The 13,271-nt window shown below is 50.4% G+C and overlaps 1 protein-coding gene across 2 annotated transcripts in view; it reads right to left on the minus strand.

Moving 5' to 3' along the window:
- The window catches only part of USP34 (ubiquitin specific peptidase 34), a 2,709,276-nt gene that overhangs the window by 477,734 nt on the left and 2,218,271 nt on the right, over positions 1 to 13,271 (minus strand). For both annotated transcript variants that reach the window (XM_086927486.1, XM_086927485.1), the window contains exon 65: positions 12,708 to 12,812. In XM_086927486.1, coding sequence (XP_086783612.1) covers positions 12,708 to 12,812 — 105 coding nt within the window. The remainder of the gene's footprint in view (positions 1 to 12,707; positions 12,813 to 13,271) is intronic.

Consider the following 13,271-nt stretch of genomic DNA (forward strand, 5'->3'; position numbering starts at 1 on the left):
TTCCATGAGTTGGTTTATAGTTTCCATGTGCCTGGGCGCAAGAAAACAAATTTTGTTTGGCAAAGCTAGCTATGGTGAAGTGTATTATCAGCCAGAATCTCTCGATATCCCTTTTCGACTCTGGGTAGCATCATCAAAAGTATGCCTTTGAGCAGAAGCATCGCCACTGCTTTCTCACAGTGCGAGAAGCAGAAACATACAATGGTATTTTAAATACCATTTTATGTTTCTGCTTCTCGCACTGTGAGAAAGCAGAAGGGTATGCCTGGTTGGGGGCGGGCGGGTCGGGGAGAAGTGGCTTGCCAATGCTGTGGGCCCTCATGTAGGAGAGTAGGGTCTGCAATCCTATGATCACCCAGATTTTTTGCTTTTGTTTCACTGGTTTACGACTTTCTCTGGCTGTGGGCCTGCCAATCAGACCCACAGCCTGGCTGTTCTCTTTCTAAATTACGATATGTACCCTAGGTGCATTTACCAATTGGTACTGGGCCACCTTATCAGACCCCGTAACGCAGGGCATAGGTGTACCCAGGGCCGCCAGGGGCTGCAGCATGTATTATGCCACCCCTGGCTGGCCTCCTAAATTTGACACAACTGGCTGCAGGACAGCTGGGGCAAAGTCGTGTAATCACCCTTTGCTTTAGGTATAGTAGCTCTATATCTAACCATACAATGGACACCCGAGTTCCTATCAGTCACTCCTATGGCAGGCCTTGACAATCCTGAAGGCAGAGTGCGTGGGCTCGTGTGAACTAGGTTCTGGCCCGAGCCGAGCCCGGTTGCAGCTTGCGGAATCAAGACCCAATGGCTGTTACATGATAACGCGTACCACATCGGTAACTTCGGTGTCGCGTTATCAAGACATGTCGAGTAAGGTGTCATACGAATCGGGATGCTGCCCCCTCACCAATTCTGGCGACGAGGTTAGCATTCCGCCCTTCTAGAGGGACACGACATGTACGTAACTGTGAACCCCGGTTAAAGTTAACTAAAGCCTCAGCTCCACAAAATGGATGCTGCCACCACAGACACGAGTCTGACCTCCTGCTGCTGGGAGTCCTTCCAGCGAGGAGAGCTTGGACAAAGGGTTTCCTGTCGAGGGCGGTGTTCGCACCGTCCCAGACAGGGTTTGTGTATTCTGGGTAGGTAGGGCTTTTGCGAGAAGGTGACTGCGGAGTGGCACCCCGGTGCTCACTACGCATCTGCCGGTCAGAACCAGTTCCAGGGGCGCCAGCCCTGGCCTGGGGAAAGTCCGGCAGGGGAGAGGGGTGTAACTACCCCCCTTCCTGGTCCCACCCTTAGGGCAGGACCTAGTCATGTACCCACCCCTTTCTTTAGAATAAAGGCCGGAGCGGGGACCCTTCCAAATTAGATCATCTTTGAATCAAGAACTACTTTCTACGAAAGGACATTCGAGACTCTTCTCAAGATTTCTCCCTTGTGACTAAGGAGTAGTCACCCTGCATCAGCGGGCACCATCTAAGAACTCTGCGGTTTGCTGTAAGTCCTTCCTCAAGGAATCCGACGGCCCAGCTCGACGAGAACCGGCTTCCCTGGCACCTCTGACCTCTACCCACGTCATCAGCTCAGCTGTGATCTGTGGGTGCGACGAGACCTCGAGGGACCAGCCATCATCAGAACCTGCACGCTCTTAACCAGCACGACCATCGAAGCAATTCTCTGGTGAGTGCTCTGGGGTCCGAGAAGCCCCGACCCTGAGCCGCTCCAGCACCGAAGTGCCGCCTCCCAGCATCTCCACGATCTGCGTGGGGCCCTTCTGCTCGCTGCTCAGCACGTTGTCCGATCACTAGCCGCTGGCTTGTGCCCTTCCTTGACGACGACCGACAAACAACTCTGCTGGTCTGGTTGCTCCAGATCGGCCCTTGCTCCCTTTTCCGAGAGGAGCACCCCGGACCCTCCTGGTCCATTCAAGACGCCATCTTAGGCCTACCACGTGGCCCTGAGATCTGCCAAGGCTTGTTGCCCCAATCCTGGGCCCAGCGACGCCGACAGCATCATCCTTCGTGGGACAGCTCGCACCTCCATCCTGGTCGCCGACAACGCCTCCTGGTCCGTGAGACTGCAGAGCCTAGCGTCGCCCACTCACCTGGTCGAGGTGACGGCCAACCGGTGCCCTCCTGGTACCCTCTGACTACTGGCTAGTAGTACGAACTTGGTCCCCTCTGCTTTCAGGTGTCAACGATCTCTGATCCAGGCTTGGATCTCTACGAACTATTCATCACTGGTCGCCGGCCAGCAACTCCTTTTCTTCCGGCTCCCGGCTCGTCAGCGAAGACCCCGACGCCTGTAAGACTTGTGCAGCCGCAGCCCTCGTGGCTAGGTAACTTCGGCATTTCGGTGCCTGCATAGCCTCCTTACTCTAGGGTCCTGAGTCCCTCGCTTCCGACTTGCCTTATCGGGTCCGCCCGAGACCACTAAACTTTCCGTGTCCTCAGACACTTGTTTTAATTGTGCACTTGAAGTATTTTCCTAAGAGATTTGGTTTGTGCTTAGTACCCTGTCCTCATAAAGAGTACAGGGCTGTTGTGAATCTTAATAAATATCCTGTTTATTTTCATAACACTTGTGTGGTGTCCTTTCACTTGGTATTCAAGGGGTACATGTGTGGTAAACAGCTGGCTTAACACGCCCTCTCGAGTCTTTAGCCTTAGACTGCTCGTATCCACGCTACTAGGATAGCTGGTCTATAGGTTGACTTACAACCAATCATCATAAGGGTCGTTTGGAACGATACATAGCGGTCGCTAGAATAGCGAACGCTGCATATCGGGCCAACTTCTCACATTGGTGAGCAGCGGTTGGGATTTGAGCTTGCTGTTGTTTTACCACACGTATCCTAAGAATATCTTGTTGAAAGATCGCATAAGTACTGTTAGTACATATAACTAAAGCTTAGAATACTCTGAGTTCTACTGAACCAGCTGTTGTAGCTCCTCAAGGCGTAGCACACCTTGGCTGCAACTCTTAGCAAGGGAACAGTAGGTAAACACATAGTGTAGGTAGGTGCATCACTTACACCACACTAGAAACAGTATGTCGGACAAAGGAGGAAACTCTGAGTCTCTCTTGTGTCAGTTGACCCTCCACAGGTCATCCCTTCAAGATATACTGTGCTGAGCTTCAAGGAGTTAAGACAAGTGTGTCACTCCAGGAAGATCAAGCAGGGGTCTAACCCCACAACGTCCTTTCTGATTGGTCTCTTGGAGACTTATGATGCCAGAAAAGCTGAGACCCTTCCCAGCTCTTCTAATCCAGAAAGAGACATGCCTCCCCTCGAGGGAACCAGAGACGATCCTGACCTCATCCACCTCGCAACTGAGAACGAAGATGTGGAGGAGGATGAGGATGAGGATCCCTCTGGGGATGAGGCAGATAAGGGACAGGTAGAAGTCGTTAGACTAAGCAGGTCCAACTTAAGCAAGCATGACAGTGGTACTGGGGGACCCCCGGGGCCACTATCAGGTCAGCTTAACATTGGGAATGGACGAGCCCGATCTCTGTCAAGAGACTCTGGCAGATCCCTTCAAACCAATGGCTCTCACAACTCTTCTCAAAGAGGGATGACGTCCCCTCAGAGGAGAGTGTACGAAGCTAAGGAAAGAGCAGCTAATCTGAGGATTGAAAGGGAAGAACTTGCCCTGGCCAAAGAGAGGCTTGCCTTTGCTAGAGAGCAACAGTTAAGTGGGGCAGTCCCCACTGGTGGCAGCATTATACCTAGCAATAGGGAAAGGAGTTTTGATACGAAACACCTTGGTAAGATAGTGCCCCCCTTTAAACAAGGGGACGACATCCACAAATGGATTACTGCTTTGGAGAGGGCCTGCACTGTGCAAGGTGTTCCCCAGAGTCAGTGGGCAGCTATCTTGTGGCTCTCCTTTGAAGGTAAAGGAAGAGACAAGCTCCTCACCACAAGGGTAGAGGATGCTAATAATTACCACGTCTTGAAGAATACACTCGTCGAAGGGTTTGGCCTAACCACGGAGCAGTACAGGGTGCTGTTCCGGGATACCCAGAAGACGCAGTCTCAAGACTGGTCTGACTTTGTCGATTGTGCCACTAAGGCTTTTGAGGGCTGGTTGCTGGGCAGTAAGGTTACTGATTACCAAGGATTGTATAATTTGATGATGAGAGAACAAATTTTAAACAATTGTCAGAACCAGTTGTTGCATCAGCATCTTGTCGACTCGGATCTGACCTCTCCCCAAGAATTGGGAAAGAAGGCAGACAGATGGGTTCGTACAAGAGTTAAACAGAACCAGGGCCAGAATCAAGGTGGTCAGAAGAAAGCAGACCAGAAGGGTAAAGATTCTAAGGGGGAACAAAATGACCAGAAGTCTTCGACAGGTCCCCAACAACCCAAAGAGGGTGGGGGTCAGGCTCCCCAAAAGAAGAAAGAAGGCCAATCCAAAAGATGGTGCCAGTACTGCAAAAGTAAATCTCACTGGTTTAGTGAGTGCACCAAGAAAGGAGGAGGGCAGACTCCTGCCACTGCAGCCCCTAAGGCACCTGTGCCCCCTAGTACAGCCAGCAGTGGTAGTGCACCTCCCAAGGGTTTAGTAGGGTTAACCCTGGGTTCTGAGGGGCGTGACAACTTAGTTGGCACACTCACTCAGGCTGTCCTTGTCAGTACAGGGGATGTGGATATGTCCCCTGACGTAAGTCCCAATACTTTGGGCAAATACAGACAGACACCTTTCATAAATGGAAAAATGGCTCAGGCCTATAGGGACACTTGTGCCAGTGTCACCATGGTGACACCTAACTTTGTGGACCCTGGACAGATCATGCCAGGTACAGAATTCCTGGTGACCAATGCAAGCAATGTCACTACCAATCACAGTATGGCAATTGTAGCTTTCTCCTGGGGAGGGGTAACTGGCCAAAAGAAGGTTGTAGTTAGTTCAGACCTCCCAGTGGATTGTTTGTTGGGCAATGATTTGGAGTCATCACAATGGTCAGAAGTGGAGCACCGGACTCACATTGAAATGTTAGGCTTGCCAGCACATGTGTTCGCTGTGACCAGGTCACAGGTCAGGAAATGCCCCACTGAACAGGTGCTGGATCCTGGAACAACGGACCAGACACCTTCCAAGAAAAAGAGCGGTAGGGTTAAGGCTGCGCCTTCCCCCTTGCCCCAGGTCGTGGATCAAGTCTCAGAGGAGGCTGACCTACAGGAATTGAGGGAAACTGAGCCGAGAGAGTTCGAACTTGATCAAGTTGAATTCTTGGGTTCAGGGGGACCCTCAAGGGAAGACCTGGGGAAGGACCAGTTAGACTGCCCTTCTCTTGAACCCCTCAGACAGCAGGCTGCTGCTGAGGCTGCTGGGAACGCCACAGGTACCCACAAGGTATACTGGGAAGATGGACTCCTGTACACTGAGTCAAGAGACCCCAAGCCTGGCATGACCAGGAGGCTGGTTGTACCCTTGTCTCAGCGTGGTTTCCTACTTACCTTGGCCCACGAGATTCCCTTAGCAGGTCACTTAGGCCAGACGAAAACGTGGGACAGGCTTGTCTCACACTTTCACTGGCCTCATATGAACGAAGATACCAAGGAGTTTTGCCGCTCCTGTGTCACTTGCCAAGCCAGTGGTAAGTCAGGTGGCACGACAAAGGCCCCCCTTATACCAATGCCTGTGGTGGGGGTGCCCTTTGAACGGGTGGGGATCGACATCGTCGGTCCCATGGAACCACCGACAGCATCAGGGCACAAGTTTATACTGGTGGTAGTGGATCATGCCACCAGGTATCCTGAAGCTATTCCCCTTAGGACCACTACAGCACCTGTTGTGGCAAGAGCCCTAGTTGGAGTATTCTCCAGAGTGGGCTTCCCTAAGGAGGTCGTCTCCGACAGAGGTGCAAACTTTATGTCAAGCTACTTAACTGCTATGTGGAAGGAATGTGGTGTCAACTACAAGTTCACTACACCCTATCATCCACAATGCAATGGGCTTGTTGAGAGATTCAACAGGACCCTTAAAGGGATGATTCATGGACTACCTGAAAAGCTTCGGCGTAGATGGGACGTCCTGATCCCCTGCCTTTTATTCGCTTACAGAGAAGTCCCACAGAAGGGGGTTGGCTACAGCCCTTTTGAACTTTTGTACGGGCATCCTGTGAGAGGACCCCTATGTTTGGTGAAGGAAGGATGGGAGAGACCTCTCAAAAAGCCTGCAGCCAACATAGTGGACTATGTGCTTGGCCTCCGCTCGCGGATGGCTGAATACATGGAGAAGGCATCTGAAAACCTTAAGGCCAGCCAAGAACTCCAAAAAGCTTGGCATGACCAAAAGGCTGTCTTGACTGTTTACCAGCCCGGACAGAAGGTGTGGGTGTTGGAGCCAGTGGCCCCAGCAGCACTCAAGGACAAATGGTCCGGGCCCTACACCATCCTGGAGAAAAAGGGAGAGGTCACCTACCTGGTCGACCTGGGAACTCCCCGGAGCCCCCACAGGGTGCTTCATGTCAACAGGCTCAAGGCATATGTCGACAGGAAGGACATGAGTTTGCTCATGGCCCTAGATGAGGGACAGGAAGAGGAGAGTGACCCTCTCCCCGACCTGCTCACTCAGAATCCTGACGATGGATCGGTCGATGGTGTTGTCTTTTGTGGCAGCCTCTCCGAACATCAACAGAAAGACTGTAAACAGGTTCTTCAGTCTTTCAGACATATGTTCTCTCTAACACCCAGTCAGACCGATTGGTGCACCCATGAGGTTGACACTGGTGACAGCTTGCCCGTCAAGAGTAAAATCTACCGGCAGCCTGATCACGTTAGAGACTGCATCAAGAGTGAAGTGCAGAAAATGTTGGAGCTGGGAGTCATTGAACCCTCGGATAGCCCTTGGGCTAGTCCCGTAGTTCTAGTGCCGAAACCTCACACCCAGGGCGGTAAGAAAGAGATGAGGTTCTGCGTAGACTACAGGGGTCTCAATGCAGTCACTAAGACTGACGCCCACCCGATACCAAGGGCAGACGAGCTTATCGATAGATTGGCTTCGGCCAACTACCTAAGTACGTTTGACCTGACAGCTGGGTATTGGCAAATCAGGTTAGCTGAGGACGCCAAGCCTAAGACCGCATTTTCTACCCCTGGTGGGCATTATCAGTTCGTGGTGATGCCCTTTGGTCTGAAAAATGCACCTGCCACCTTCCAAAGGTTGGTGAATCAAGTCCTTACTGGGCTGGATGACTTCTGTGCGGCGTATCTAGACGATATTGCTGTCTTTAGCTCCACCTGGGAGGATCACCTGGTCCACCTGCGGAAAGCGTTAGAGGCTCTGCAAGCAGCAGGCCTCACTATCAAGGCCACCAAGTGCCAGATAGGGCAGACACAGGTTGTATACCTGGGCCACCTTGTAGGTGGAGGCCAGGTTCAGCCACTGGAGAGCAAAATACAGTCAATCAGGGACTGGGCTCCTCCAACCACCCAGACTCAGGTTCGAGCTTTCTTGGGCCTGACTGGATACTACCGGAAGTTTGTCAGGAACTATGGTTCCATCGTGACACCATTAAATGAACTGACAAGTAAGAAAATGCCAAAAAAGGTTCAGTGGACAGCGAGCTGTCAAAAAGCATTCGATGACCTAAAGCAGGCCATGTGCACGGCGCCTATCCTTAAGAGTCCGGACTACTCCAAGCCATTCATTGTCCAAACAGATGCTTCTGAGTTGGGTGTGGGAGCTGTTCTTTCTCAACTGAATTTTGATGGTCAAGACCAGCCCATTGCTTTTATAAGCAGAAGGCTGACCCCTAGAGAGAAGAATTGGTCAGCTATTGAGAGGGAGGCCTTTGCTGTGGTTTGGGCCCTGAAGAAGCTGAGGCCATACTTGTTTGGCACTCACTTCAAGATTCAGACCGACCATAAGCCCCTCTTATGGCTAAATCAGATGAAGGGTGAAAACCCCAAACTGCTTAGGTGGTCCATTTCCCTACAGGGGATGGACTTTACAGTGGAACATAGACCTGGTACTGATCATGGCAATGCCGATGGGCTCTCCAGATATTTCCACTTAGAACAAGAAGACTCACCTGGTCAAGGTTAGCTTATTGTTCCGACGTTTGGGGGGGGGGGTCATGTAGGAGAGTAGGGTCTGCAATCCTATGATCACCCAGATTTTTTGCTTTTGTTTCACTGGTTTACGACTTTCTCTGGCTGTGGGCCTGCCAATCAGACCCACAGCCTGGCTGTTCTCTTTCTAAATTACGATATGTACCCTAGGTGCATTTACCAATTGGTACTGGGCCACCTTATCAGACCCCGTAACGCAGGGCATAGGTGTACCCAGGGCCGCCAGGGGCTGCAGCATGTATTATGCCACCCCTGGCTGGCCTCCTAAATTTGACACAACTGGCTGCAGGACAGCTGGGGCAAAGTCGTGTAATCACCCTTTGCTTTAGGTATAGTAGCTCTATATCTAACCATACAATGGACACCCGAGTTCCTATCAGTCACTCCTATGGCAGGCCTTGACAATCCTGAAGGCAGAGTGCGTGGGCTCGTGTGAACTAGGTTCTGGCCCGAGCCGAGCCCGGTTGCAGCTTGCGGAATCAAGACCCAATGGCTGTTCCATGATAACGCGTACCACATCGGTAACTTCGGTGTCGCGTTATCAAGACATGTCGAGTAAGGTGTCATACGAATCGGGATGCTGCCCCCTCACCAATTCTGGCGACGAGGTTAGCATTCCGCCCTTCTAGAGGGACACGACATGTACGTAACTGTGAACCCCGGTTAAAGTTAACTAAAGCCTCAGCTCCACAAAATGGATGCTGCCACCACAGACACGAGTCTGACCTCCTGCTGCTGGGAGTCCTTCCAGCGAGGAGAGCTTGGACAAAGGGTTTCCTGTCGAGGGCGGTGTTCGCACCGTCCCAGACAGGGTTTGTGTATTCTGGGTAGGTAGGGCTTTTGCGAGAAGGTGACTGCGGAGTGGCACCCCGGTGCTCACTACGCATCTGCCGGTCAGAACCAGTTCCAGGGGCGCCAGCCCTGGCCTGGGGAAAGTCCGGCAGGGGAGAGGGGTGTAACTACCCCCCTTCCTGGTCCCACCCTTAGGGCAGGACCTAGCCATGTACCCACACCTTTCTTTAGAATAAAGGCCGGAGCGGGGACCCTTCCAAATTAGATCATCTTTGAATCAAGAACTACTTTCTACGAAAGGACATTCGAGACTCTTCTCAAGATTTCTCCCTTGTGACTAAGGAGTAGTCACCCTGCATCAGCGGGCACCATCTAAGAACTCTGCGGTTTGCTGTAAGTCCTTCCTCAAGGAATCCGACGGCCCAGCTCGACGAGAACCGGCTTCCCTGGCACCTCTGACCTCTACCCACGTCATCAGCTCAGCTGTGATCTGTGGGTGCGACGAGACCTCGAGGGACCGGCCATCATCAGAACCTGCACGCTCTTAACCAGCACGACCATCGAAGCAATTCTCTGGTGAGTGCTCTGGGGTCCGAGAAGCCCCGACCCTGAGCCGCTCCAGCACCGAAGTGCCGCCTCTCAGCATCTCCACGATCTGCGTGGGGCCCTTCTGCTCGCTGCTCAGCACGTTGTCCGGTCACTAGCCGCTGGCTTGTGCCCTTCCTTGACGACGACCGACAAACAACTCTGCTGGTCTGGTTGCTCCAGATCGGCCCTTGCTCCCTTTTCCGAGAGGAGCACCCCGGACCCTCCTGGTCCATTCAAGACGCCATCTTAGGCCTACCACGTGGCCCTGAGATCTGCCAAGGCTTGTTGCCCCAATCCTGGGCCCAGCGACGCCGACAGCATCATCCTTCGTGGGACAGCTCGCACCTCCATCCTGGTCGCCGACAACGCCTCCTGGTCCGTGAGACTGCAGAGCCTAGCGTCGCCCACTCACCTGGTCGAGGTGACGGCCAACCGGTGCCCTCCTGGTACCCTCTGACTACTGGCTAGTAGTACGAACTTGGTCCCCTCTGCTTTCAGGTGTCAACGATCTCTGATCCAGGCTTGGATCTCTACGAACTATTCATCACTGGTCGCCGGCCAGCAACTCCTTTTCTTCCGGCTCCCGGCTCGTCAGCGAAGACCCCGACGCCTGTAAGACTTGTGCAGCCGCAGCCCTCGTGGCTAGGTAACTTCGGCATTTCGGTGCCCTCATAGCCTCCTTACTCTAGGGTCCTGAGTCCCTCGCTTCCGACTTGCCTTATCGGGTCCGCCCGAGACCACTAAACTTTCCGTGTCCTCGGACACTTGTTTTAATTGTGCACTTGAAGTATTTTCCTAAGAGATTTGGTTTGTGCTTAGTACCCTGTCCTCATAAAGAGTACAGGGCTGTTGTGAATCTTAATAAATATCCTGTTTATTTTCATAACACTTGTGTGGTGTCCTTTCACTTGGTATTCAAGGGGTACATGTGTGGTAAACAGCTGGCTTAACACGCCCTCTCGAGTCTTTAGCCTTAGACTGCTCGTATCCACGCTACTAGGATAGCTGGTCTATAGGTTGACTTACAACCAATCATCATAAGGGTCGTTTGGAACGATACATAGCGGTCGCTAGAATAGCGAACGCTGCATATCGGGCCAACTTCTCACACCTCACTTTTTGGTCGGCTCTCTGGGGCCGACCAAGCCAGTCATGCGCAAACTGCATTTTCTCTATGTAGATTGCAAGCAACCTACATAGAGAAAATGGTCTCCCCCTGGGCGCTGTCCTCACCAATCACAACGCTGCCATTATAGTGCCCCTCACTCTATCTATCTATCGCCTTCACTCGATCTATCACCCTCACTCTATCTATCGCCCTCACTCTGGGCGCTGTCCTTACCAATCACAACGCTGCCATTATAGCGCCCCTCACTCTATCTATCTCTCTCACTCTATCTATCTATCGCCCTCACTCTATCTATCTATCGCCCTCTCTCTATCTCTCTATCGCCCTCACTCTATCTCTCTATCGCCCTCACTCTATCTCTCTATCGCCCTCACTCTATCTCTCTATCGCCCTCACTCTATCTCTCTATCGCCCTCGCTCTATTGCCCTCACTCTATCGCCCTCGCTCTATTGCCCTCACTCTATCGCCGTCACTCTATCGCCCTCTCTCTATCTCTCTATCGCCCTCTCTCTATCTCTCTATCGCCCTCAATCTATCTATCTATGGCCCTCACTCTATGGCCCTCACTCTATGGCCCTCACTCTATGGCCCTCACTCTATGGCCCTCACTCTATCTATCGCCCTCACTCTATCTATCGCCCTCACTCTATCTATCGCCCTCACTCTACCTATCGCCCTCACTCTACCTATCGCCCTCACTCTACCTATCGCCCTCACTCTACCTATTGCCCTCACTCTACCTATCGCCCTCACTCTACTTATCGCCCTCACTCTACCTATCGCCCTCACTCTACCTATCGCCCTCACTCTACCTATCGCCGTCACTCTACCTATCGCCCTCACTCTACCTATCGCCCTCACTCTACCTATCGCCCTCACTCTACCTATCGCCCTCACTCTACCTATCGCCCTCACTCTACCTATCGCCCTCACTCTACCTATCGCCCTCACTCTACCTATCGCCCTCACTCTACCTATCGCCCTCACTCTACCTATCGCCCTCACTCTATCTATCGCCCTCACTCTATCGCCCTCACTCTATCGCCCTCACTCTATCGTCCTCACTCTATCGTCCTCACTCTATCGTCCTCACTCTATCGTCCTCACTCTATCGTCCTCACTCTATCGTCCTCACTCTATCGTCTTCACTCTATAGCATCACAACAGCATCACTCAGGGGCCCCACAACATCACTATGTGCTACCACAGCATCACTGAACGCCACAGCATCACTCGTCGCCACCACATCACTCAGCGCCATCACAGCATCAATCTGTGCAACCATTCAACAACAAGTGGTTCAAATATGTTCTCCCAATGTTTCAAGCTTTATCACAAATGTCACAAAAAGATGTTAATATTTCACTTCCGTTCTTGGATTTTCGTCACAATAAAATACACTGAACATAATCTTCACAAAAGTTATTTACAAAAGTTTAAGCTATTGCCATTATAAATGACAATACCTTTTATTTAAATATTAACTATTTAAAAAAATTAAAAGCCATTGTTATTTGTTATAGCAATACATCTAAGTCACGTAAATACAACACATATTGCATTACAAATGCTATAGGTGTCACATTTGCAAAAGTTAAAACTATTGGCATTGTAAATGACAAAGCTATTAATTTCGCTATTTTCAAAACCAACACATAAATAAAAAATTTGTCATTTACAATACCAATAGCTCAAACTTTCCTACTGCGAGACCTATTGCATTACAAATGCTTTTTTAATTTTGCATGTACTCTCCAATTTCCAGCTAAACTGAAACAAAGCCTTGCACAAAATCACTCCTTGGATTAGATTCATGGCGGTCATTTTCATTCATGCCCTTATCCATAAAAGCTTGGGTTTTCATAAATCACCATTAATTTGCTGTAGATTGCTATTTTAGTGGCATATTAACCAAATAATTAAATGAATAATTTGATGCATGATAAACATTGCATATTTCTACCTATTGTCTTGTTTGCTTCTATATAATATTCTGTTGCCTTATTTCATTGTTATCAAGAGCTTTGATGTCTCTTGTAACTACGTCAATGCTATGTAGCGAGCAAAAATAAGAACAACATTACATGAAATTTCATGACACATACCTCCCAAATTCTTTGCAGAATATATGATGCAAATGGAGGCATTCCTGGAGGACCGCCAGCAAACTCCATTAACATAGTCAGTAACTTGAAAAAAGGATTAGCTGCCTAAGAAATGCAAAATAAGACCTGGTCAGTTATACAGTATCTATTTAAAATGTAATAATGTATATCCACCTCTACAATTTTATTGAGAAGCCGACAGCGCTTTCCAAAATGAATAATAAAGGAGTTTGTATTATTATAATAACAATGTGATATGGGTGATACTGTGGACTAAGCACACATGTGCAACAGGCCATGAAACTAATCCAAAACTAAATACAAATATTATGCAGTCTATTTAAGAAGAACAAGTTACTTACCTTTAGTAGCGTTCTTTCTGGTAGAAACTAACGCACAGGTTACTTACCTTCGGTAACAATATATCTGTAAGAAACAGTAGTTATTATTAGAGTCCTTACCTTAGAATATCCCAAGGCGTCAGACTGGATCCGGAAACTTTTGGGTAGCAGTACCCTTGCGCGTCGGTAGGCGTCGTCTGTAGCTCCGCGTCCGTCGTTGGCG

Source organism: Lissotriton vulgaris, chromosome 6 (assembly GCF_964263255.1).
Source record: "Lissotriton vulgaris chromosome 6, aLisVul1.2, whole genome shotgun sequence".
NCBI lineage: Eukaryota > Metazoa > Chordata > Amphibia > Caudata > Salamandridae > Lissotriton > Lissotriton vulgaris.